At 47.3% G+C, this 24,827-nt stretch overlaps 1 protein-coding gene across 1 annotated transcript in view; it reads left to right on the top strand.

Moving 5' to 3' along the window:
• Clic6 (CLIC family member 6) overlaps positions 1–20,596 on the top strand; it is a 42,668-nt gene extending 22,072 nt beyond the window's left edge. Inside the window, 5 exon segments of the mRNA NM_176078.3 lie at positions 9,169–9,278; positions 9,795–9,920; positions 11,233–11,339; positions 12,016–12,197; positions 20,030–20,596. Of these exon segments, the coding sequence (NP_788267.2) occupies positions 9,169–9,278; positions 9,795–9,920; positions 11,233–11,339; positions 12,016–12,197; positions 20,030–20,191 (687 nt within the window). The 3' untranslated portion in view covers positions 20,192–20,596.
• Positions 20,597–24,827: the final 4,231 nt, after the last annotated feature.

Here is a 24,827-nt window from a genome sequence, read left to right on the forward strand (position 1 = left end):
GTGTGGCCCTGGGCAGGTTCCTCTATCTGTCTGTGTCTTAACTTTCACACCTCTCAGGGGAGATAATAAAATTACATCTATCTACCAAGGTCCTTGTTAGGATTGATGGCAGTGATTTAAGTGACATGTTTCAAACAGTGAATGGGGCAGGATAAACACCGTGTGTGTGTGTGTGTGTGTGTGTGTGTGTGTGTGTGTGTGTGTGTGTCTTAAGTTATGCTTACGGTCTGCCACCATGGTCATCAGCAATATTCACAGTGTGACTGTTTTTTGGTTCATAATCCAACCTGTAGAAGACAGGGATGGCATGTGGGCTTCTTAGGGCCTAAGGCCTACAGTTTTGAAGAGTCACATCTGGGAGCTGGGGCCTGGGGCCCAAGGTAACCTGTGAGGCTGGTGCAGATCCTTTTGAACCCCAACTTCCTCAGAGTGACACCCACCAGGGCCTCCTGTTTTTCACCTACTGCCCATAGCCTAGCGAACTCTGGATGTTTTTCCTACTCAACCTAGACAGAGATCATTTCTGGTTTTAATTCAGGGAACCCTGTGGAGGATCAAAGAGGGACGGAGGCCTTTGTTGAGATAGGCTCCGGGCTTTGAGAGGGGAGGGGCTCGTTCGCAGCCCACTTATGCGGTGTCTTTCATTAGGTGTGTCTCTTGCCTTCTGAGATGGATTGGGCTGGAATGCTGGCCACCTGATACCTTGCTTCGTTGGTTAAGCTCAGCAGAAGACTGGCCCAGAGCTGGGTGGAAATGCACAGAGAGCTGACTTGGGGTTAGCTTCTGTGCAGACTTGGGGTGTGTTCCAGGCTATGTCCTGCCGCCTTCCTGTGTCACGAATCTGTCTGTTCACCCTCCCTGGGAGCTGATGGGTCCTTGCCGTGGGGCCACCTCCTCACCATTCGTTGTCAGCCGTGGAACCTGAGGTATCTCCCATGTAGATGTTCTGTCGGGGAGTGTGGAGGCCTGCTTCTGAGTGACCCAGCAGGCTTTGGTAATGAATGCCTTCTCCTCCTCTAAAAATGGGAATCTGCCCAGGCGGTGGGGTGACCAGATGTCCCAGCCTGCCTGGAATGGAGAGGGTGAGAGACCAGCTATAAACTCAGTGTCCCTGGGCAAACCAGAGGAGCTGACCCCTTTTGGGATGGCAAGTCTTTTAAGAGCAGGGTCTCATGTCTCCCCTTGGGCTCATGAGCCCTGCTATGGTGAAGGTGTGCACAGCTCTGCACGTGTCCCCATGGGACCCTTTATCCAGTGAGAGGTCAGCTCACGTGGCTCTCTGACCAGCCCAGAGGCCCACCCCTTTGTTAACTGGCTGAAGGGCTGTTTGTTCTGCTATTAAGAACATTTGAATGTTCCCTGAGAATGGGTGTAAGATAGGTGACTTGTTGAGAAAAACAAGAGAGAAAAATCCATTTCCCTGAGGAGGACGTGGGCTGGCATGAAAATCCCACTAATTGAGGCTTGTTAAAAAGTACCCTAAATTCCATAATTGTCTGCTCTGATGGGCTCAGGTTTGGGAGCGTAAACGATGTTGCTGCTGGTAATGACAATAATAGCTCCCTTTATTGGGTGCCCAGGGTGTTTAAGCATATCAGTATTTTAATCCCTGTTCTCCACCCCGCCCCCGTGTGTGTGTGTGTGTGTGTGTGTGTGTGTGAGTGTGTGTGTATGTGTGCGAGTTTGTATGTGTATGTGTGAATGTGTGTACATGTGTGTCTGCACTTGTGTGAGTGTGTGTGTGTGAGTGTGTGAGTGTGCATGTCTGTGTGTGTGTGTGAGTGAGTGAGTGTATGTGTGTGAGTTTATATGTGTATGTGTGAATGTGTGTACATGTGTGTGTCTGCACTTGTGTATGAGTGTGTGTATGTGTGAGTGTGTGAGTGTGTATGTCTGTGTGTGTGTGAGTATGTGAGTGTGAGTATATGTGTGAGTATGAGTGTGTGTGAGTATGTGTGAGTGTGTGTGAGTGTGCATGAGTGTGTGAATGTGTGTTTGTGAGTGTGTGTGTGTGTACAAGTGCACATATGTAGGTGAACACTGAGCACATGTGAATATGTGTACATGGCTGCTGTATTTATTTCCAGTATCACCCACACTTTTTTCCAGACAGGATTTGTCATTGTCTGGATTTTCCAGCGAGGCAGTCTGACCTGCCAGGGAGTCCCAGAGACCTCCTTGTCCCACTCCACATCTCTGGGATTACAAGCCTTGCCACCAAGCCTGGCTGTTGAGATACGTGGATTACAGAGGATCAAACTATGGCTCCTGTGCCCTCAAAGCAAGCGCTTTATACAGTGACCCATGAGCTCAGACCAGATCTTTGTCTTTCAAACTGAGAAAATAGAACCCAAGGAGCAGAAACAGATTGACTACGGGGTTATTTGACAGCAGAGCTGCAGTCTTTCACTCCCCCCGCCCCCGCTTCTTTTATTATCTCAGAGGCACTTGGTGTTGCTTAGAAATGGAGATGTTGGGCTATGGAGATAGATGGCTCAGTGGGTAAAGTGCCTGCTATGCAAGCATGAGGACCAGAGTTCAGATCCCTAACGTCCATTTAAAAAGCTAGCTGCAGTAGTATATATGTGGAATGTCAGCACGGTGGGATGGAGACAGGCAGATCTCAGGTTCCCAATCCCTGAGAGATCCTCTCTCAAGAAACTAAGGTGAGAAAGCAATGGAGGAAGACATGCAGTGACTTCTGACTACCACACATGCTTATAACTGCATGGGCAAGCATGTGCACACACATTCACACACATACACTCACACATACACTCACATATATGCACACATATATACACACACATGCACACACATACATGCTCACATGCACACACTCACACATACATGCTCATGCACACACACAGAGAACACACACACATACATACACATTCATACACATACACACTCACACACATGCACACACACATAAACACACACACACTCACACACTCATACACACACACTCATGTACATATATACACACATATACACTCACACATGCACACACAGACGTAATTAAACTCATGAAGAGTGTTGTGATTCTTTTTCCGGAATCATTGAAAATCAGGCTGTCTCAGATTACAAAGCTGCAGCGTAGGCCATCACCACAGCGCTAGGAGGCTGTGGCTGTGGTGGCTTGGGGAAGATGCTTGTGGCTATCGCTTGAACCTTTTGCCTTCCTCTTCCACCTCCCACTCTCTTTCCCTGTGGTAGATGTGACTCAGCATACCACACTGCTTTGTAGTGAATGTGTGTGGGTTTTACACACGCCCTGAAGCTTATAGCTAGTATTGACACAACAGAAGGAGCAGGGAGGTCCCATGGGTGCTCCTAGGAAGTGCTGGTCTCCAGGGTCAATAGAGTCACTAGAGGTGGTCTCCCAGTCACTGTCTGAGGATTCCTCTTTGCTAGCAACTGCTAGCGTCTGTGAGAATGACCCCCACAAGGGATGGATGTATCCCTTGGTTTTAGGTACTTACTCAGTGAGGCCAGGCTTAGAGAGATCTCCACCCTCTTGCAGGGACCAGCAGGACAGTCCCTCATCCATCCCAAACCCCCACCCAGGAGTGGGCCCACCTGCTTGTTCTTACTGTCCCACAGAGCAGACACACAGTGGGGCTCAGGGTGGATTCTTGCCCTTGTCTTCTGTCTCTCTGACCTCATGAGTGCACCATGTTCTGATGTAGAAGGCCTCACCAGAGGCTGGTGTGGAACACTGGCCTTCTTGGCCTCTGAGGCTATGAGAAATGAATGTTTCTCCATTATTTGTTACCCAGCCTCCGAGATTCCATGACAGCCTCAGAAAAGCAACCAGGACGACTGTTTCCAGCTAGTTGTTTCTACCTCACTCCCCTCTGGTCTCCTGTCTCAATATTCCTTCTGACTTGTATCTCTTCTGAGCACCCACTGTCTCTATTTAGCCTAAAATCTGCCTTGCACTCTGCTGGGAACAATGATTCTCTCTCTCTCTCTCTCTCTCTCTCTCTCTCTCTCTCTCTCTCTCTCTCTCTCTCCAGCCCTGCAATGGAGGTATATTTACTGATTCCCACCCCTTCCACCTCATCCTAAGTCTTTTTATTAACCCTGTAAGGACCAGGACTAATCCCTAAAGACCTCCCTGCACCCCCCATGCATATGCCTCCCTTTCCCCTCAGTGTGCATCTGGGTATCAGGAAAAGAACAAGGGGTGGGGCATCAACTCATGGCTTTCTCAACTCCCCCCAGCAATCCAGATCGCTTGTCATTGTATTTGGTAAGAGCAGAGATATGTGCTTATGTTATAGAGTGTGCCTACTCTCTAGTCTCATATAGAATTTCTAGAAAGGAGGTAGAACCAAGAAGTCGAGGAAGTAAGCTGGTAGGTGTATGGTCTTTTATGTGAGAGGGTCATCACCCATGAGACCAGCATTGAAATGTCCACCGGACCTCTGAAGGCAGTAGCTGCGGTCACCGTAGTAGGGAGTAGCAGTGTGGCTGTCACCCGTGGGCATCAGAGAAGTCATTTTGATTAAAAGAAGAAAGCTTCCAGGTAGAAAACAATTCTATAGATTTTGAGTAATCAATTCATGCTAGGTTAGTGGGGGAGGCTCTGGAACACAGAGGGGCTCTTCACTGCTGTGTCATTGGCCAGACCCTTTCCTTTCACAGCTTGGGGTCCCCTCAGTAGGTGCAGGCCAGGGGCCATTAGCACTGTTTCCTCTCCAAGGCCAAGGCAGGTGCCATGTGCAAAAGGATCGTTGTCCAAGAACAGGTCAGAGGTGTGCCTGTTCCTCCCCTGAGATGTGCCATGTGGATGCCCAAGTGAATGCCGAGAAAGACAGATGAGAGGCCATTCTGGCTTTTCGGTGTCCAGGTCTCTACTGAAACTGAAAACAATAACAACAACAACAATGAGAAAAAATAAAACAACAACAACAAAAAAACCACTCCAATTTCTCAAGCTACTTAATCTGATTTAATCAGAAACGTGGACCTACAACAACTCCCCCTGCTGCCTGAGAGCCCCACTGAGACGTTTCAGCCCGCTGAGAGTGCAATTAGCCAGAGAGAATTACCAACATTGGGAAATAAAACTCAGTACGATAGAGCCTCCCAATTACGGGGACAGTGTCAGTTATTCGCTGCAAATACATATGCGTTTATCTCATCATCTTGTCGGGTTAATGACACAAGCAAGGCGGTCCACTCCCATTATTGCCCAATAATGGACCGTGGAGATGGCGTATCTTTGCCTTTATTTTTGCTGGCACATCCTAGCACCGAAGCGCATTAAAGTAATAAAATTAAGCAAGGCGTCCCCGTCCCTCCCACCATGTTCCCGTAACCCCCTCATTTACAGCAGACTAAGAGAGAAAGAAAGTTTTAGAGCAATTTAGGATGAGGCAACACTGGGTATGAAAATCCCATTTTATTGGCAGTTGGGGCAGCTAGCTAAGATACCCAAGCAGCCTGCAGTTTATGGGCTCTGCTGGCTTGGTGTAATTCAGTGTCAAGGCTATACAGGGGAAGCATGGGTAGTTAAATATCTCTCTATTGTCTTTACAGCATTATTTTCTGTGGCCATGCGGACCATTCTCTCACGTTCAGGCAGGATGTTGGTCCACTGAGTTAGGGAGCCTTGACAGGTTTTCGAAAGGGTTTGGTGCCTGCTTGCATGTGTGTGTGTGTGTGTGCATGTACACATTTGCACATGCATGAGTACCCATGGAAATCAAGGTTGATGTTGGTGTTCCTTTCAGTTGCTTCTACCTTATCCTAAGTAGGGTCTCCCGTTGTCCCTGGAGCTTACCATAAGTCCTGGGGATCTCCGTCTGTCTCCACCTCCTCAGAGTGGAATTACAGGCATGGACCACTATGCCCTGGCTTACTTTTACATGATTTCGGGGGAACAAACTCGGGTCCTTGTGCACACACAGCAAGTGGTTTACCGACCAAACCATCTCTATGGTGGTTCAATCGAAGTGTTTACCAAGGTGCATGACAAAGGCGGTTCTTATATTTTGAGAAGTGTAAGAATTCTCGCACACACACTGCTTCTAGACCCTCGTTTCCACCAAGCACCTGAGGAAGTGGTGAGGACAGTTTTGAGGGAAGTGTGGAAGTGAGTTTGGGAGCATCGGAGAAACAGCAGGGCAGATCTGCCTGTGCACTCCCGTCCTTCTCCGGATGCTGTGGTGAGAGGCGGTGAGGGACAGAGAGGCTTTACCATCAGAATTCGTTGCTATGGTAAACTCTGTCACCAGACAGGCAGCTGTAGAACAGGAGGCCCAGGACTCAGCAGGCCTTTGCCCCATTCACAGTGAGCTGTGGACAGACCCCAAAGATCCAAGAAGCAAGGGGAAGAGAGAACCGTCGCCCCACTCTGTGGAGCTTCTAGACTTTATTGTGCTTAGTGGAGCTATTATAAAAATGAGAGGCTTAAAGGCCAGCGAGCAAGTCGGGGCTGGCCAGTCGGCACGTACCCTACCTTCTCTCCTTCATCCTCTGCTGTGTCTGACTGTGCCCAAACCTGTACCAGGTAAGAGAGTGTAGGGCAGGCTTCCCAGGCAGGCAGCAACGACTGCATTCTGTACAGCACCTCTCTGTGCTATGGAACAGAGAGCAGGAGACCAGGGCAGCAGGGGCTGGGGGCCCTGCTGGTGCGTCCTGGTGGGCAAGGCAGGGTGGTGTTTGAGGGCCCACAGGCTGTAGAATTGCAAAGAATACTGTGATGGTTGTGTCCCAACTGTTCCCTGTCAGCCACTGGGCCATCAAAAATGTCACGGACTGTACCTGAGGGAAGTCCCAGATCCTTGCCGTCTAATAGGCAGAGAGGGGTCAGTGTGAGCTGCAGGAAGGGAGGCTTGAGCATGGGAGGGACCCAGACTCTGAACCCGGGAGACTCTTTCTGTGAAGTAAGCTCACCTTGCTTAGTTAGCACTTTTAGAAGTGCTAACTCTCAACTTGTAGGAATCTCCATTCGTGGTGTTTTTGCTCAGTTATTTTCCATTGACATAATTCTGAGGTGACACATCTCCAGAGTATTCTTTACTTTGGTTCTTTTGCACTCTCTCTCTTTTTTTTAAGTGCATTTTTAAAATTTACATTTTAAATGTTATCCCACTTCCCGGTCCCCGCCCCCAAGAAACCCACTATCCCACTCCCCCTGCTTGTATGAGGGTGTTCCCTCACCCACCCACCCGGTACTCCTTCCCACCTCCCCGCCCTGACCTTCCCCTATGCTGGGGCATGATGCCTTGACAGGACCAAAGGCCTCTCCTCCCATTGATGCTGACAAGGCTATCCTCTGTTATATATGTGGCTGGGGCCATAAGTCCATCCCTGTGTACTCTGGGGATGGTGGTTTAGTCCCTGGGAGCTCTGGGGGTCTGTTTGGTTGATATTATTGTTCTTCCTATGGGGTTGCCAACCCCTTCAGCTACTTCAGTCCTTTCTCTAACTTCTTCATTGGGGACCCTGTTCTCAGTCCAATGGTTGGCTGTGAGCATCCGCCTCTGTATTTGTAAGGCTCTAGCCAAGCCTCTCGGCAGACAGCTATATCAGGTTCTTGTCAGCATGCATGTCTTGGCATCTGCAATGTTGTCTGGGTTTGGTGACTGGGTATGGGGTTGCATTGTCTTTTAATGTTCACCATATAAGCAAGCAGCTGACTTTCTGCCTTATGATTCATCTTCCCTCCACGGCAGTGTTTTCTTCTCAAATTTCTTATGACTATAGTTGTTAGAAATAGACCTCATGGGTGGAACGTGGTTATGTTTGTGCTATTAAAGAATTATTGAATGGTCATTATCACTGGGGTTGGGCATTAGGCTATTTTCTGCTGCTATAACAAAATACTGGAGGCTGAAGAGTCTAAAGACAAGGGTTTGATTTACCTCACAGTGTCAGAGGTTCACGCGCATGATGTTGGCTTACACTCAGGTTTGATGGCAGTCTGAGAGCAGGCAGCGCCACAGGGCAGAGGCTCAGGTGTAGTGGCAAACGCCTGCAATGCCAGCCCTGGGAAGATGGAAGGAGCAGGATCATGTTCAAGACCATCTTCAGCTTCAGCCTGAGCTTCCTGAGGCTTGGTCTCAAAACAATCAAATAAATACCAAGGACACAAAAGCAGCTGGCAGGGCCTGACACTGCTGACATTCTTTTAAAATAACACTGTACTTGCATGAGAGCTGCTCCCAGAGACCATCCTGAACGCATTCCCAGAGCAAAGTCCTGGGCGGCTTTGTCACTATCTATTGGGTCCCAGATTTTTCTGTGCAAATTCTAAGGAAGATTTATTTATTTTTATTTTTGTGTGAGTGTTTGTCTGCATGTATGTGGACCATGTGCTTGCCTATGAGGGTCAGAAGAGGGAGTCTGATCGCATGGAACTGATGTTGACAGATGGTCATGAGCCGCCATGTGAGTGCTGAGAACTGAACCTAAGTTCACTGCAAGAGCAGCCGGTGTTCTTAACCACTGAGCCGTCTCCCTCATTCCTACTTCTCCATTTAGTGTGTGTGTGTGCGTGCATATGTGCATGTGTGTGCACATATATATATGTGTGTGCATATGTGTGTGTGACACCCCTGTATTACACCTATCTCTAACCTGTCATAGACAGTAACACGACCATTTATAAACATTCACAGTGATTGTGTGTGTGTGCATGTGTATGTGTGCGTGTGTGTATCATCCCTGTATCATATCCATCTCTAACCTGTCATAGACAGTAACATGACCATTTATAAACATTCACAGTGATTGTGTGTGTGCATGTGTGTGTGTATATGTGTGTGTGTGCATGAGTGTGCGTGTATGTGTGTGTGCATGTGTGTGTGTGTGTATCACCCCTGTATCATATCCATCTCTAACCTGTCATAGACAGTAACATGACCATTTATAAACATTCACAGTGATTGTATGTGTGTGTGCATGCGTGTATGTGTATATGTATGTGTGTATCACCCCTGTATCATATCCATCTCTAACCTGTCATAGACAGTAACATGACCATTTATAAACATTCACAGTGATTGTGTGTGTGTGTGCATGTGTGTGTGCATGTGTGTGTGCATGCATGTATGTGTATATGTGTGTGTGTGTGTGTGTGTGTGTGTGTGCATGTGTGTGTGTGTGTGTATACATTGCTGACAGCATAAATCTCTCTTTTTCTCCTCTCAGGCTGGCTCTGATGGAGAGAGCATCGGAAACTGCCCATTCTCACAGCGTCTCTTTATGATCCTCTGGCTAAAGGGTGTTATATTCAATGTGACAACGGTGGACCTGAAACGGTGAGATGGGGTTTCTGTGTCATTGATGAAATTGGGCCTAATTCCCTGTATGCAGCAACATGCCCTTACATGTATACAAGCATGCATGTACACACAAAACACGCTCATATACACTGTTGGGACCATGGCATATGATGATATGTCCATCCTTAGGAGTCTGGAATGAAACCCAAGGTCCAGCCAAGCAGTATGGTTCCTAGAGCACTCAGGGGCTGCAGTCAGAAAGGGGTAGGGGTTGGGGGCCAGGGAGAGCCTGCTGTCCCTTCAAGCACCCTGCCTGAGCACTGGTCTGGGCTGATAACACTGGGGAGCGATTCCCATCACTGTAGCCAGCCACCCGTCATTTGTTAGTGAGTTCCTTGGCCTTAGTCTCCAGCAAGCTACCTTATTAATTCACAAACCACTTAGAAATTTTCAAGGACTGTATCTCTTAAATGATGAGGTCACAACTAAGCCTTGTCTGTGATTCCAAGTGCTTGAGACCGTCCATGCAGAGTGTTCTCTCCTCCTATCTAGGAAGCCTGCAGACCTGCAGAACCTGGCTCCTGGGACCAACCCTCCTTTCATGACTTTTGATGGTGAAGTCAAGACAGATGTGAATAAGATTGAGGAGTTCTTAGAGGAGAAGTTAGTCCCCCCGAGGTAAGCCTCCTAGAACTGATACTCACAAGGCCATTGCTGCTATGCCACAGAGACAGCCATGTTAGACACTCTGAGTTAAGATAGACACTGCTTCTGCTCTGGTTTCATTTCTGTTGCTGAGATAGAAACCATCCTGACAAAATAGCAACTTAGGGGAGGGAAGGTCTCTTTGTCTCCCAATTCCAAATTGGGAAGACACTGCAGGGAAGTCAGTGGGGTAGGAATGTAAGCCAACCAGCTATGTCACATTCACAACCAGGAGCAGAGAGAAATGCAGGCTGATATTTGCTATTATCCCTGTGCTGTGTAATTCAGGATCCTCTTCCTAGGGAATGGCACCACCCACAGTGGACTGGATCTACTATTATCCCTGTCCTGTGTAGTTCAGGACTCTCTTCCTAGGCAATGGTACCACCCACAGTGGACTGGATCTACTATTATCCCTGTCCTGTGTAGTTCAGGACCCTCTTCCTAGGGAATGGTACCACCCACAGTAGACTGACTGAATCTACTATTATCCCTGTCCTGTGTAGTTCAGGACCCTCTTCCTAGGGAATGGCACCACCCACAGTGGACTGGATCTACTATTATCCCTGTCCTGTGTAGTTCAGGACTCTCTTCCTAGGCAATGGCACCATCCACAGTGGACTGGATCTACTATTATCTCTGTCCTGTGTAGTTCAGGACCCTCTTCCTAGGAAATGGTATCACCCACAGTGGACTGGATCTACTATTATCCCTGTCCTGTGTAGTTCAGGACCCTCTTCCTAGGGAATGGCACACCCAGGGTGGACTGGATCTTTCCATATCAATTAATAATCAAGCCATTCCCACAGACCAGTCTGATCTAGACAGTTCCTCAGTTAAGACTCTTCTCTCAGGTGATTCTAGGTTGTGGCAGTTTGACACTCAAAACCAACCATAACAGCTTCCTTTCTTTGTATCCATAGCTTGGTGGTCAGAATGGTATGGCAGAAGGGACAGAGGAAGTGTCATTGCTGTGTGTGATAACTGTCTCTCATGTCTGCTACTGGAAGAAGCTTCAGGAACCTTCTAGTCAAACACCTTCATTAGATGGGGGAGAGGATTAGGTCAGGAACATCCCGTTGTCCCTAGGATTGGTCTTGCCGGGACCAGATCCAACGCAGTTCTCTCAAATCATTTTTACTCAGCCTTGAGATGCATTGATCACTAATCCAGTCTACAGGAGTTTGTCCTTTTAATATCATCCCAGAGAAAGGCCTTTTCCTCTACTTCATCATCCCGACTAGCCATTGCTTATTTGTGACCCTCCAATTGTGAACTCCTCAAGGTACCCTAAGCTGGGAACCCAACACCCTGAATCCAACTCAGCGGGAAATGACGTTTTTGCCAAATTCTCAGCGTTTATTAAGAACACCAAGAAGGATGCAAATGACAGTAAGTTCTCGGGTCCTGGGTTCTGTCCCCACGGGGTCATCTACAGGGCTGCTGGGGAGATACTGGGTATCTGAGCTCATTTCAGAGGGTACAGATGGGAGTCAGGGAATAAGGGAAAATATCCCCGTCTTTGACTCTGCACGTGACTTTGGAGCGACTGTTTCTAGAGTTGGGAAATCCAAAGTACAACACAATTAAGGGGAGACGTTTCGACATTCGGCTGTCTCCACCTGCAGTGTGGCAGTCGTTTGAATGGCCATTCTGCCAGTCTCTAAGTCATCATAGGCTTCTCATAAATGTCAGTAAGAGTGGATGCGTTTGGGCTGGATAGATGGCTCAGCTGTTAAGAGCACACAGTGCTCTCCAGTGGGTCTGGAGTTGGGTTTACAGACCCCATCCTAGGTGGCTCACACCCTCTGTCACTCGAGATCTAAGGCACTCGAGCCTTCTTCCAGCCTCTGATGTCACCCGCACACATGTGGTATGCATACACCCAGACACTGTAGATGGTGCAGAGAGACCGAGTCCTGTCTGCCTCGGTGTCCTTCTGGCTTTCTTGCCGCTGACTGGCTGTGTCTCAGAAAGGAAGCACACCCTCTCTCTCCTTCAAAGGCAGAAAAAAGATGGCAGACACTTGCACGGCCCATCTCCAGCATCTCTTGCCTTTGTGTTTTAGTTTATGAAAAGAACCTACTACGGGCCCTGAAGAAGCTGGACAGTTACTTAAACAGCCCGCTGCCAGACGAAATAGATGCCTACAGTACGGAGGATGTCACTGTTTCCCAGAGGAAGTTTCTGGATGGGGATGAGCTCACACTGGCCGACTGTAACCTCTTACCCAAGCTCCACATCATTAAGGTCTGTTCCTGCTCTTGGCAGCTGGGCTGCATGCATGACGGGGTTTCCTTGTGGTTTTGTTTTGTTTTGTTTCGTTGTTGTTCTGACTTATGCTGGGGCCAGGCATGGAAACAGGCCTGGAACACAGATTTAAACTGAGGACTAGCAGTTTATAGTCAAGGCAGTGTGCTAAACACATGGAGCTACGAACTCTAGCCCTTCTCACGAAATACCTGCAAGTGTGCTCCCTGCCCCACGTCCTCACAGATGTCCTCAGCCTGAGGAAAGCTCACATGCACTCAAGGTCTCCGTGGCGTTTTCCACATGTAGCTTGAAGATGATGTGTTGTTGATAATTCTAGGGATAAGAGAAATGTTGCAGGGACAATAGAGGGGTGTCCTATAAACTCTTAATATCAGCCCCCCCCACACACACACAGCTAAGAGCAGCTGATATATCTCCTTGCTTGGCCTTTTCTGTAGCTGGCACCGTTTCTTCCTAAGTAGTTGAATGTAGTAACAGGGTTAACGGTCACATACAACTGGAGCTGTTTGAGGGACCATTTTTCAAATTTTAAGATGTTTATTTCTCTTAGTCTCAGTTCTCTGATTGGTCACCTGACCTAGCCAATCAGAACGTGTCGTGGCTTCCATGAGGAATCCCGGGCAGCTGGTCCTACAGTTGGATGAGGTGCTTTTCTCTCTCTACCTCTTGGTGACTTATGGGTGTCAGTTGTTATTGTGACTGACAGCCAACACTGCTATGTTTGTGACCTTCAGATGTCTAAAAAAAAGGGCTGGAGAGATAGATCAATGGCTAAGAGCACTGACTGCTCTTTCAGAGGTCCTGAGTTCAATTCCCAGCAACCAAACGGTGGTTCACAACCATCTGTAATGGGATCCGATGCCCTCTTCTGGTGTGTCTGAAGAAGCCTGTGCACTGGGCACCTCCATTATTATTAGATTCTCGCTAGGCCTAGAGCTGGTATAGGATCATACAGTGATAATAAAGAGGAAACAGGTCTGTGCCATGCTCTAAGTTCAGACATATTTGGCTGGAAAAGTTACCCATCCTGGTTTCAGCTGTCCATGGTGGGCTGCCTATCGCTCTCCTTCACTCTGTGTGAGAACTTTGTCTTTCTCTTCCTGAACACCTCTTTGTGCCCTCCCCTCAGTCTCTGACTCACTCCTCCTCTCTTGCCTGTGTATGAGACCTACTTACAATGGACATCACCAATTCTTTGAGTGAATGTCTTTTCAGCAGCTTTGCAAAGGTCCCAACATCCAGAGTAACGAAAGCTGCTCAACCTCTGACAATCTGATGACTCTACAAGTCATTTTCCAGTGACATTCATGTCACTGGGTTGTGGTTTAGTCTCCCACAGGGATGGGTTTTCAGTCTTTGCTATGAATGGTATAGCACCAGACAGGTATGTGTAGGCTGAAGAAGAGACAGTGGTTACTATGACAAAACGCTTGAGAAAGTCTGTAAGAACAGAAAGGTTTGCTTGACCTGTGGTTTCAGAGCTATTAGTCCACGGTGAACTGGCTCTATTGGTGTTAGGCTCATGGCAAACACTGTGGCACGGGAAAGCAGCTCATCAGTGGAAGCCGGACGGTAGAGAGAGCAAGAAGTAGTGTCAGGAGACAAGATGTACCCTTCAAAGGCTTCCAGTAGCCTAAGGGCCACGTCCTATTGCCTAATCCGCTACAGTTAACCAGTCGATGAGGCTAGGTCCCTCATGGTTTAATCACTACCAGTTGGGACCAAACCTTCATTATATGAAAAGTGTTTAATATTCAAAGCACATTGGAGAACACAAGAAATATCACAACCACACAGCACCAGTCACAATGTGCTGGAGAGATGGCTCAGTGGTTAAGAGCACTGGCTGCTCTTGTAGAGGATCGGAGTTTGGTTCCCAGCACCCATATTAGATAGCCTATAACCGCTTGTAACTCCAGCTCCAGGGGATCCACCTCTTCATCTGGCCTCTATGAGTACTTGCATTCACATGTACATACAGACATGCACATATATGTAAGCAGTGGACAGGGTGAGCTTTGGGGGTGGGGTAGGTCTAAAGCAGTCCATGGTGAGAATATAAGGCCTAGAAACAGAATCTTCAAAGCCATTTAGCACTTAAGATCCTAAACTGTTTAATGATCAGAGCACAGAGTACTTCTGAAGGAAATGAGAATTAGTCTAAGGGAATTATGGTAAAAGATGAGAGTGAGGAGATTTATAATTTAGTTCCTTTCCTGAAACCCACTGAAAATGACATTAAAAATAGAGCATTGGCTTCATCTTTCATGAGCCTACAAAAAAAAATGACAGATCACCCACAAACACAAAAGAAATCCAAGAGACAGGATTGATTGGTGCATGGCTCCCTTTATGGTTAGAAGAGTTCAGAATTTTTAAGAAGTAAACAATGCCATCCTGAAATGCCTGAGATCTTTGTGTAGAGGGTAGGGCACGAGCTGGCAGTGAGGCAAAGGTTACAGAGAATATTTGTGGGTTGAGATTGCTAAAGAGACAGAGATGTTGTCTACACAGCCTGTGCCCAGCACCTCTTCCTCTGCTGTGTCCTGGAGGGGATGGGGTAGGAGAAGAGGAAGATCTGTCATTGTGTTTTGTGGCTGCTGAACAGAGTAAAAGAAAAAGAAAAGAGGAAAAAAGGAAAGAAGGAATGAATGAATGAAGGAAGGAATGAAGGAAGGAAGGAAGGAAGGAAGAAAGCAAGGGTTCTCTGACTCTAACTCTAATACCAACCCTATCTCTAATCCTAACTCAAGCTCTAGTGTGTCCCTGAGTAGAGGTCAGTGTTTCCTGAATGAATGGTCCATAATACTCAGTTCGCTCTACCAACTGACCTGTCCCCACTGTCCTGTTGCTCTATGTGATTTCTAAGCAAATGGTATCCCCAGTATGTCTGCCTCACTAAATCATGGCTAGCCACAAGAAGGAATCCATGAAGGACTGCCTAGCTATAGACAACGAAGAAAATGGTGGAGGATCCAAAAACTAAAGGGGGTAAAGGGGACAGGAAATGCATATGGGACAAAGACTTGTCCCAGGAAGCCAAGGAACATTCTAGATCCTTTTACAACCTTGAAAAGGGAAAATAATATGGACTTCTTCAGAAAAAGCTCTAAGACAAGATGTAGAATGTTGAAAAAACACAGTACAGAAAATGGACCAGGCAAGAAGTATTTGGGCAAGGAAAGTAAAGACAGTTAAAGTCCTGACGAAATAAAAAATATATGTAGAAGTAGCAAGAGGCAGACAAAAGGACACCACAGAAAGTAGCTAGACTGGACCTGAAAACAAATGACCTGAAACCAGGTGTTTATATTCAGAATGGGAGAAGAGGGAAGGATAGCAGGAAGGCAAAGGTCCAAGCAGAAGATTATATTAATTAAAGGAGAGCTGGGGCCTCTGCTTTATCTGAAGAATAGCCTGGGTCAACCACTTGTGCTAGGGTGAAACACAGGGATTTATACATGCTGGGCAGCTAGCTACTCTACCACCAAGATTATCGCCAGCCCTTGGCATTTTGAGACAGAGTCTCACTATGTAGCTCAGTCTGGTCTTAGTCTCACGACTTACAGCATTTCAGTGTGAGTGTGTATGTGGGGAGGGAGGGGAGGTGATCATAGGTGAGACAGGAAGTGACCATAGGTGAGACAGGAAGTGACTGTAGGTGAGACAAGAAATAACCATAGGTGAGACAGGAAGTGAGCATGGATGAGACAGGAAGTGACCACAAGTGAAACAGAAAGTTACTACAGGTGAAATAGGAAATGATCATAAGTGAGACAGGAAGTGGTCATAGGTGAGAGGAAGTGAGCCTGAGTGAGACAGGAAGTAACCATAGGTAAAACAGGAAGTAGCCATTTGGTGAGACAGGAAGTGACCATATGGTGAAACTAGAAGCATACAGACTTGCTCTTGTCTATCAGTCTTTCCCACAGAATTAACCAAAGTCCCATGAGAACTATCTCACGCTATGTAGATGGCATGCTCTAATGATGCCCTCCTCCAAGCCCTGCCTCTTGAAGGTCCCTTCACACATTGCTCCACTGAGACCCAAACTTCCAAACAGTGACCCTTCAGGGAGTATGCCTAAATGATAGCAGACAGCCAGACAATAGTAGTCACCAACAGCAATGATGACACAGATAAACAGTAGAATTGCCTACAGGGGGAAGTTATCCACAATGACCTCAAGAACTTTCATGACATCAAAAATCAGCAAACAGGAAAAGGAAGGCTGTCTGGGGTATTATGAAAGAGTTTTATATTCCTAGTTATTATCTCCCCAGACACCCAGCCTCAGTAAAATAAGCACTCTTGAGTAGTAAAATTACTGTATGTTGAAATATTCAAATGATCATGAAAATAGGAGCCTTTGACAGATAAGATGTGCCTTAGAAAAGGCTGTTCAGAAACAGGGAACCTATCCTGTTCTAACTTAGAGCACAGATTTGCTCAAAGGACACCAGCTTGCTTATAGACTGCCAGAAGAGAGGCTTAGGGGCAACCTAACTATCCAGGCTGCCACTTACCTGTTTGGTTTCTCTGTTCTTATGTGTTTGGTGAACACATGTCTCAAGGGAGCAAAGTGATTATATTTTAATCAAAAAGTAAAATACATTTATAAAGAGAGATTGCAGCTGGAAATTCAATAAGAGGGGACAAGTCCTCTCCGTGAGCTTTTTAGCTTGGAGTTGAAGCCCTTTCGATGGAGAACCCATGCTGACACTAGTAGAGAGACCAAGCAGCAGCTCCAGCCACAGAGTCAAGTCGGAACGTGGTAAAGGAAAGGAACCAGCGAGATGTGGAGACACACAGTCCCTCCTTTGTCACTAACAGGAATCACCTTGATAGATAATATTAGGGGACCCTCAGAAAGAACTGAACCACAGCCTCTGGGCAACTGAAAGGGAGTGTGTGTGTGTGTGTGTGTGTGTGCGCGCGCGCATACACATAGGAAACAAAGTAGTAAACTCGGAAATCACAATGAGGGTGGGGAGATGGCTCAGCTGCTAATGAACTTGTCACACAAGCAAGAGGACCTGAGTTTGCTTCCCCAGAATGCTTGCAAAACATGGCAGATGTGAGGCATCCCATCTCAGGCAGGCAGAGGCAGGAGAATCCACCGGGTTGCTGGCCAGACAGTTAAGTCACATTTCAAGTTCCAGGCTCAACAACAGACCTTGTCTCAAAAATGGGATAGAGAAAGAGGGATTGGGGCGATGGCTCAGCAGTTGAGACTCGTGTGCTTGGCAGAGTAGCCACCTGCAACCGGCAGTAGGGACTGGAATGCCTCTTCTGGTCTCTAGGGACCTCTGCACACATGTGTGCACACACATAAGAAAAACATCTTTTTTTTTTTTTTTTTTTGGTTCTTTTTTTCGGAGCTGGGGATCGAACCCAGGGCCTTGCGCTTCCTAGGTAAGCGCTCTACCACTGAGCTAAATCCCCAGCCCCGAAAAACATCTTTAAAACATTAAGTTAGGGCAATAGTTAAGAACACTGGCTGCTCTTCTGGAGGACCTGAATTCAGCACCCACATCAGGCAGCTTAGAGCTGCCTGTAACTCTGGGTCCATGGATCCACCCTAGACTCACATGCACAGACCACCTCCCCCCACCTCCACAGGACATAACTTAAAAAGTAAATCTAGCATAGCATTTAAAATGTAGTTAGCAATCCAGAAAGTCACACCGTGTCCATCTGACTCCCACGCCTTGTCCACGCACTTGCACACCATCGTATGTAGGTTGACACACATGCACATGGAGATATATATACACAGAGAGAAATTCTAAAAGCAAGAGTCCATGTATGAGAGGGGGACATTTAGCAAATTTCCTCATTAATACTAAATATCCAGAGCTAATGGCACCGGCCCATAATACCTGCCACCAACGAGGCCGATGGAGGTAGACCGAAAGCTCAACCTCGAGTGGGTTACAGAGAGAGTTCAAGGCCCACCTGGGCAAGGTAATAAGACCCCATGCCCAAATAAAAAGTAAAGAGAGATCTGGGCTCTATGGGGAGACTCCAGGTTAAGATTTTTCAAAAAGATCAAAAGCGAAGCAGGTGGGTGAGAATCAACCAAAGAGACAAGAATTCTTGACTCGAGCATTCTTTTTTTTTTTTTTTTTTTTTTGGTTCTTTTTTTCGGAGCTGGGAACCGAACCCAGGGCCTTGCGCTTCCTAGGCAAGCGCTCTACCACTGAGCTAAATCCCCAGCCCCGAGCATTCTTAAATCTGTGTTCAGATGAAGAATGCTAGACCCTGTCACAGACTCTTTAGACCTTCCTTGGTCCTAATTTGCCTCCATGCTGCATGAATGGTGGTCGATGTCATCGTCTGGCGATTGAGTACTGAGATCTGATTTGTGCTGCATCTTAGCTTCCATTAATCCCAGCATCCCGGGATCAGTGGGGAGGGAAGGGACACAACAGATATGACCTTTGTAGCCCTGCATCCCTGTGGCAGATGGAAAGATGGAATCGTCCCCCCCCCCCAAGCTTTTATATTGAGGTCTTAATCACTACTACCCCAGAATGGGTCTGTCAAGATACAATTTGTTAGGTTGGAGGTGCAGAAGAGAAGGTTGGACCCTCCTCTAATATGGCTTGCTGCTGAAAGAGGATTTAAGACAGGGACACCCAAACACAGCAAGAAGACATGCACAGACTCAGCTATCCTTCCATAGTCAAGAGCTTAAGACACGAGGAGAGAGGCTGGAGACAGATTTGAACCCAGAAGCTTTAGTGGGAGCAGGGACCCACTGACCTCTTGACTGCTGGGACTATGATAGAAAATCTTCTTGTTTTCAGTTGTTCAAGTGTGCAGCACTGATTGAGGCACACATCCCTCATCGCTGGACACCTTCCTTAGTGACCGATTCCCCACCTGGCCCTCTCCAAACCAAAAACCCGTCTCACATAGCCGAGTTCCTTAGTATATCCACCCCACTTGTCCGGTTTTTTGCTCCCACCGTCTCCATGATGGTGAGGAGCAAGCTGTTTTGTTTAAGCACTGACTTTTGCACACAGTAAAGCTCATGGTTAAACAATGTGCTTAGAAAAGAGTGGCGGACTTCCAAATACCAGGCATTAGGGAATTGCTGGAGGTGGCATTGAATAGCGAGAAGAGACAGCTGATTAAAAGTTCCTGATGGCATCCAAAACGAAGACCTCCCATGTGTCTTCATGCACCACGTAACACAGAAGCTGACACTTTGCCAAGGCATTGCCACAGACACAGGGGGACAGCCACTGGCATGCTGTACACACGTGTGGCTGGGTCCCAAGGATCACCTCTGGGAACCTGAGGGGAAGTTAAAAGAGGAAGGTTGATTTTGTCTCATAGTTTGATGGGATGAAAACCATGGTGGCTGGCGGGGGGCACGGTGGCTGGAATGCGAGGCACCTGGTCACAAGGTGTCAGGCACAGAGAGCTGTGGGTGCCGGTGTCCAGTTCCTTATGCTCTTTGTGTTCAGTCCAGGAACCCCAGCCCATGGAATCCAGTCTTCTACATTTCGGGTAGGTCTTTCAACCTCATTGAGCCCACCATAGAGGCTCCCTCATTGTACTCGAAGCGTCATCTCCCAGGTGATCCTAGATCCTGTCAGAGACCACTGCATTTGGGTCCTGCACCTCTGTCACCCCTCCTGCTTCCAAGGTGCCCTAGCAAAGTCAAAGTGCCACCATGGGCAGCACCTTAGGATGACATTGGAAACTAAGCTATGAGCTTCCCAAGGTTGGGTTGTCTGACCTGGTCACCCTCGTGAGTGGACTGTCTCCTTTCATTGTTGCCTTTTGATTTTCAGATTGTGGCCAAGAAATACAGAGGTTTTGAGTTTCCTTCTGAAATGACTGGCATTTGGAGGTACTTGAACAATGCTTATGCCCGGGACGAGTTCACTAACACGTGTCCAGCTGACCAGGAGATTGAACACGCGTATTCAGACGCAGCGAAAAGGATGAAGTAATGCTGGCTTGCGTCTTTCCTCAGATGAGTGAACAGGGCTTCCAGGAGGACCTTCTATGTTTCTTCCCCAAAACAGCTTTTGCAAAAAGAACGCTGACTCTCTAAATGCCACCGCAGGATGCATGGTCTTGCGATTTGTCTGCTCCATCTCATCTACGCTAATTTATATCTTTGAGATTCAGTCCTCTGGTCGGCCATGTTTAGGGAAATAGTGTTTTGTAGCTTGTTTCAGAGCAAACTGGCTTTGACTCAAGTTCTCACCATTTTTAAGAGGTTAGTCTTTGATAGTTGTGATAATCACATGACTCCCTTTTCTCTTCTTAAATATCAGTTTAAAATGGAAATGCCGGTTTAGACTTATAGAATACTTTAGAACAGTATTAGAGGGTATGAAGAAGAAGTTAAAACATCACCTGAAATTTATTCCATATACTTTCTGACAACAATTTGAATATTTGTAGAACTGCTAATCTTTCATATACGCCTGTGCACATACATCACATATAATTTCATTCATCCGTGGTATGACATTCGTGTAAGGACCAATGAAGGGACCTCTTGTGCCTTAAAAGGTCATCACAGAAGATTTAAAACAAAGGATTTGGTCCTGCTGAGCCACACAGGGATCATAGAGCCCCTTGCAGAACCATGGGACAGCAGGAACTAGGGTGCCTTTGGGTCCACTCCTTTTCTGGAACCTTCTTTTCTCACCACTCCCTCCCAAGAGGGACTGCTTTCATGGGGACTCTTCCTGTCAGCTCCAGCTTGGAGTCTCTCCCTGCTCCTGTCAGGGCTTCAGTGAAGACGATATGCCGGAGGCTAGCTCATTCTCTGTCTACTTTCTGTCTCACTGCTCTTCTATCTCAGTCTGAGGCCAAGCAGGAAAACCAAACTCCAGATGGAAACCCAGAAAGTCCCACTTGTAAGCCGCTCTGGAAAACGGTCCTTTCCTGAGACATTGAGGAGTTTCTGGTCTGCTTGTGACATCCCCTTCATCATCCATGAATGAGGAAATGTGAGCTTGTCTGGACGCTCTGCAGGACTCCTCAAGCTTGTCCCTCACAGGCACACTCTACAGGAAACGTCTTTTGTACACTTGGCTGGGGCGCTGGGCTCTGGAACCCTCGTGCCATAAGCAGTTTGGGCAAGGGTAACAGTAAGATCCCGAGATGAGGTGGAAAATGTCTCATAAGGAAACAAAGCCCAATGTGGTGGCCACTACATTTTCTTGTTTCTTGGAAGCTGTGGCTTCAGTCCAGTAGTCTGTTTCTTTGTCACCCAAGAAGGTTTTCAGGGCCATGTCTAGCCTGTCCCACCCAGGTCCACCTCACTCCTTTGTAAGGAGTCATCTTTTTAAGGCTGCTTTTACAACGTGACATCCAAACTTGGTAAATGATTCGACAATCAGGTTTTAGTCCTGTTAATTTCGTTCTTTTAGATATTAAAATGATCATAAACTGTGTGCCTTACAAATTAAACATTTTCAATCAACTTTGTTGATTTTCTTTAGTTTGTTACATGTGTGTGACATGCTCACATGTGAGTGTTTGTGTTTGGACTGTGTGGGAGTGCATGCACATGTGGTGAAGGCACGGGATGCTGGAGGATGATGTCAAGAGTCTTCTTGACGGTTCTCCCGCCTTATTCTTTTATTCAAGTCCGAAGCTGTATGTCTAGTCTCACTGGCCAGCTTGCTCCAGGGATCCCGTCTCCACCCCTGAGGCTGCAGCTGCAGGTGCCGCCTCCACGCCCACCTGACATTTACCTGTGCTCTAGGGAACTGAACCCCGGTGCAGCAGGCACTTAGCAGCTGAACCATTTTCCAGCCCCAGTAGAAACTTGTGAAACCAGCTTCCTCTCCCACACCTTGCCTTTTCCATTTGGATTTGAAGGAATAGAACGAAGAGTGCAAATCTAAACCAGAGGTTGCTCGTGTTTGCGTGAGAGATAATCGTTGTGTGAGTTATGACCCACAGACATTTTAACAGCACCTCAAAGTGGTCTGGAAAGACAGGTCTGAACTCTTTGTCCAGGTGGCTGAAATAGATACCGTGGGGGCCATTTCATGTAGACTGGTAGCTATAGGAAAGTGGTTCCTGGGGGCAGTCACCCATCCTCAGTCCTGGCCCCTGTTCCTAGCCTTATGCCCGCCCTGCTCGGCCACGCCCCCAGCTCGGCCACGCCCCAAGCTCCACCCTCATTGGGAAATCCCTCCATAGACGCTGAGTGTGTGTAACATCTGGGATGATCCAATTCCATTCTCACTTACAGTTGTTGAAGAGAATTAGAAAACAACCACATTGTTTTTATTAGAAAACCAACTCTCCTTTGACTATAGAGAGAGCATTGCACAGTTATCCTGTAGAAGTCAGTCAGAGAAAGGTCTCGGCAGATCTGGAAATAAAGGGCCTTCACTCGCCATTTGCAGACCCACCGTGCACATGCGCACTCACAGGCACATGCGCACTCACAGGTACATGCGCACTCACAGGTACATGCATATTACACAAGTTCACCATACTGTCACAAATACACATGCATGTGTATTTAACACCTTCTCACACACATGTTTGCATGTATATGCACATACACATGCATGGCCTCGCCCACCTCCCAGAGCGACATCCTCCACCAATGCTTGGTGGCTCACTCCCAGAGGAGTCCATTTCAGTGGTTCAAAGTTATTCTTGGAAATAATTGCCTTAAACAGTTAGAGTACCCCCAGCCTTTCTTCGGTTTTACAGTTAAGAGGACACAAATATGCGTCATTCTAAGAATGCACAACCAATCCGTGGTCCTACAAAATGGACAAATTATGTGATGAATGTTACAAAATGACGGTGGCTTAGCTTTTCCTCTTAAGTCGGTTACCTTTCAGAGTTTGGATTTTTGCTTAATCTGTTACCACGCTTCTGGACGTGGTTATTCTAAAAGCCGGATGGATATTTGTGATACCCGCCCACAGGACAGTCTAACCTGGGACTGGTAGGTCTAGCCTGCCCCCCTGTCCTCTGTGTGCTTAGGAGGTCAACGGGGCAGCTCCTACTGCCATAGTCCAGCTTGGGCAAAGTAAGTGGTCCCGTGGCACAAAAATCAGTCTGAGTTTGGGACAGCTTTTGCTTTGAAGGAGGCTGCGTAGTCAGGGAGAGCCCTAAGCTTCCGTGATTTGACCAAGTACAGATAGGTGGTCAGGTTGTGGTCCAGAGGAAATTACGTTCAGAAGTGTGGAGCCACACACCTGGACGGCACAAGGACCTTGCTGTCCCAAGAGTAAAGGCTCAGGTGAGACTACTAACGGTGTCTTAGCCTATACACTATTGCATTCATTACTACCCAGCCTTGTCCTAGCTCACTGTGGGTGCCTCCAGGGCTCCCAGCTCTTCAGTGGATTTAACAACCCTCTTGGAGAGAAGCCATTTTACCCACTGTGGGTACTGCCTGTTCTCACCTCTTCCCATAATGCCCTTAGTGATGGAACAAGCAGAATGGCGCCAAGGTCTTGCCTAGGATGGTCAGCTCTGTCACCCTGCAAGGCTATCCTTCCAGGGAGCTGCTGCTTGTGAATTTGAGTTAGATGCCTTTATGAAGCATTGGGTCTCTGTGTGCCAATGGCTACCAGAGTCTTTCAAGGTTCTTCCACACTTCCCTTAAGCTCCTGAATGATCTTACGATAATCCCCATTCCCAGAAGCAGCGGGTTGGTCCTTTCTGAGAATGCTCCTCGCTTTGAGAACAGGAAATGTTTTCAAACGACGTCACGGTTTTCACTTGCGTTATTTGATTTTCTCATCTGAGGATTAGATGCTAAGAAGCTGAGTGTGTTTTCAGTCTCTTCTCCAGGAGGATTTTTGAGGCAGTCCTGAGAAAACAAAAAAACAAACAGCAGCCGAGTCCTGAGCAGACGTAATGACATGATGTTATTGTGACAGTCTTTCCAAAGAGCTAAGCATGGTAACCCTGCACCCTGTCACCCCAGCGCAGTAGTAGCGCTGAAGTAGAATGAGTCCCTTGAGCCTGGATATAGCCTGGGCTGAAGACTGAGGCTCAAAAAAGAAAATAAAGTTCTCTATAATCTACCACACAGCTAGCTGGCTGTTTTAAAATCATTATTATTGTGGTATTTGCTCTTATGATCCGCTTTTTTCCTAAAATAGAAGTTGTCAGAATGGACTGGACATGTATCTGATCTTTTGTCACACAGATGGAAAGCAGTTATACTCTAAATTCTTGGTTCCCCACAACACAGGGATGGTGGAATGGTGGTCATTGGAGACTCAGCTGTCCTTTCCCTAGGTCTCCGGGCTGACTGGGTGGGGACTTTGGGGGCTTTGTCAGACACACTGAAATGGGAGGCTCCACAGTAGACGGTTGGCTTGTTTGGGAAGCCATCCCATTTGTCTTGGACACAGTATTTTCAATTGTCTGATACTTACATGAGACTCGGTTGGACTCCCTAAATAAAGCCCGAGTCCTGGACCCATGCAAGCCAGTCTCTTCTCACCACTAGGTGGCACTTCCTCCCTCCCCTGGAGCCACCACCCTCATGGGACTGGACCAGAAGTACTAGTTGGGTTGACCATTCTGGCCTGATGCAGACAGATTACAGCCTTCATCCAAGCACTGCCCAGGCCTCTAGGT

Source organism: Rattus norvegicus, chromosome 11 (genome assembly GCF_021556685.1).
Source record: "Rattus norvegicus strain SHRSP/BbbUtx chromosome 11, alternate assembly SHRSP_T2T, whole genome shotgun sequence".
Lineage (NCBI taxonomy): Eukaryota > Metazoa > Chordata > Mammalia > Rodentia > Muridae > Rattus > Rattus norvegicus.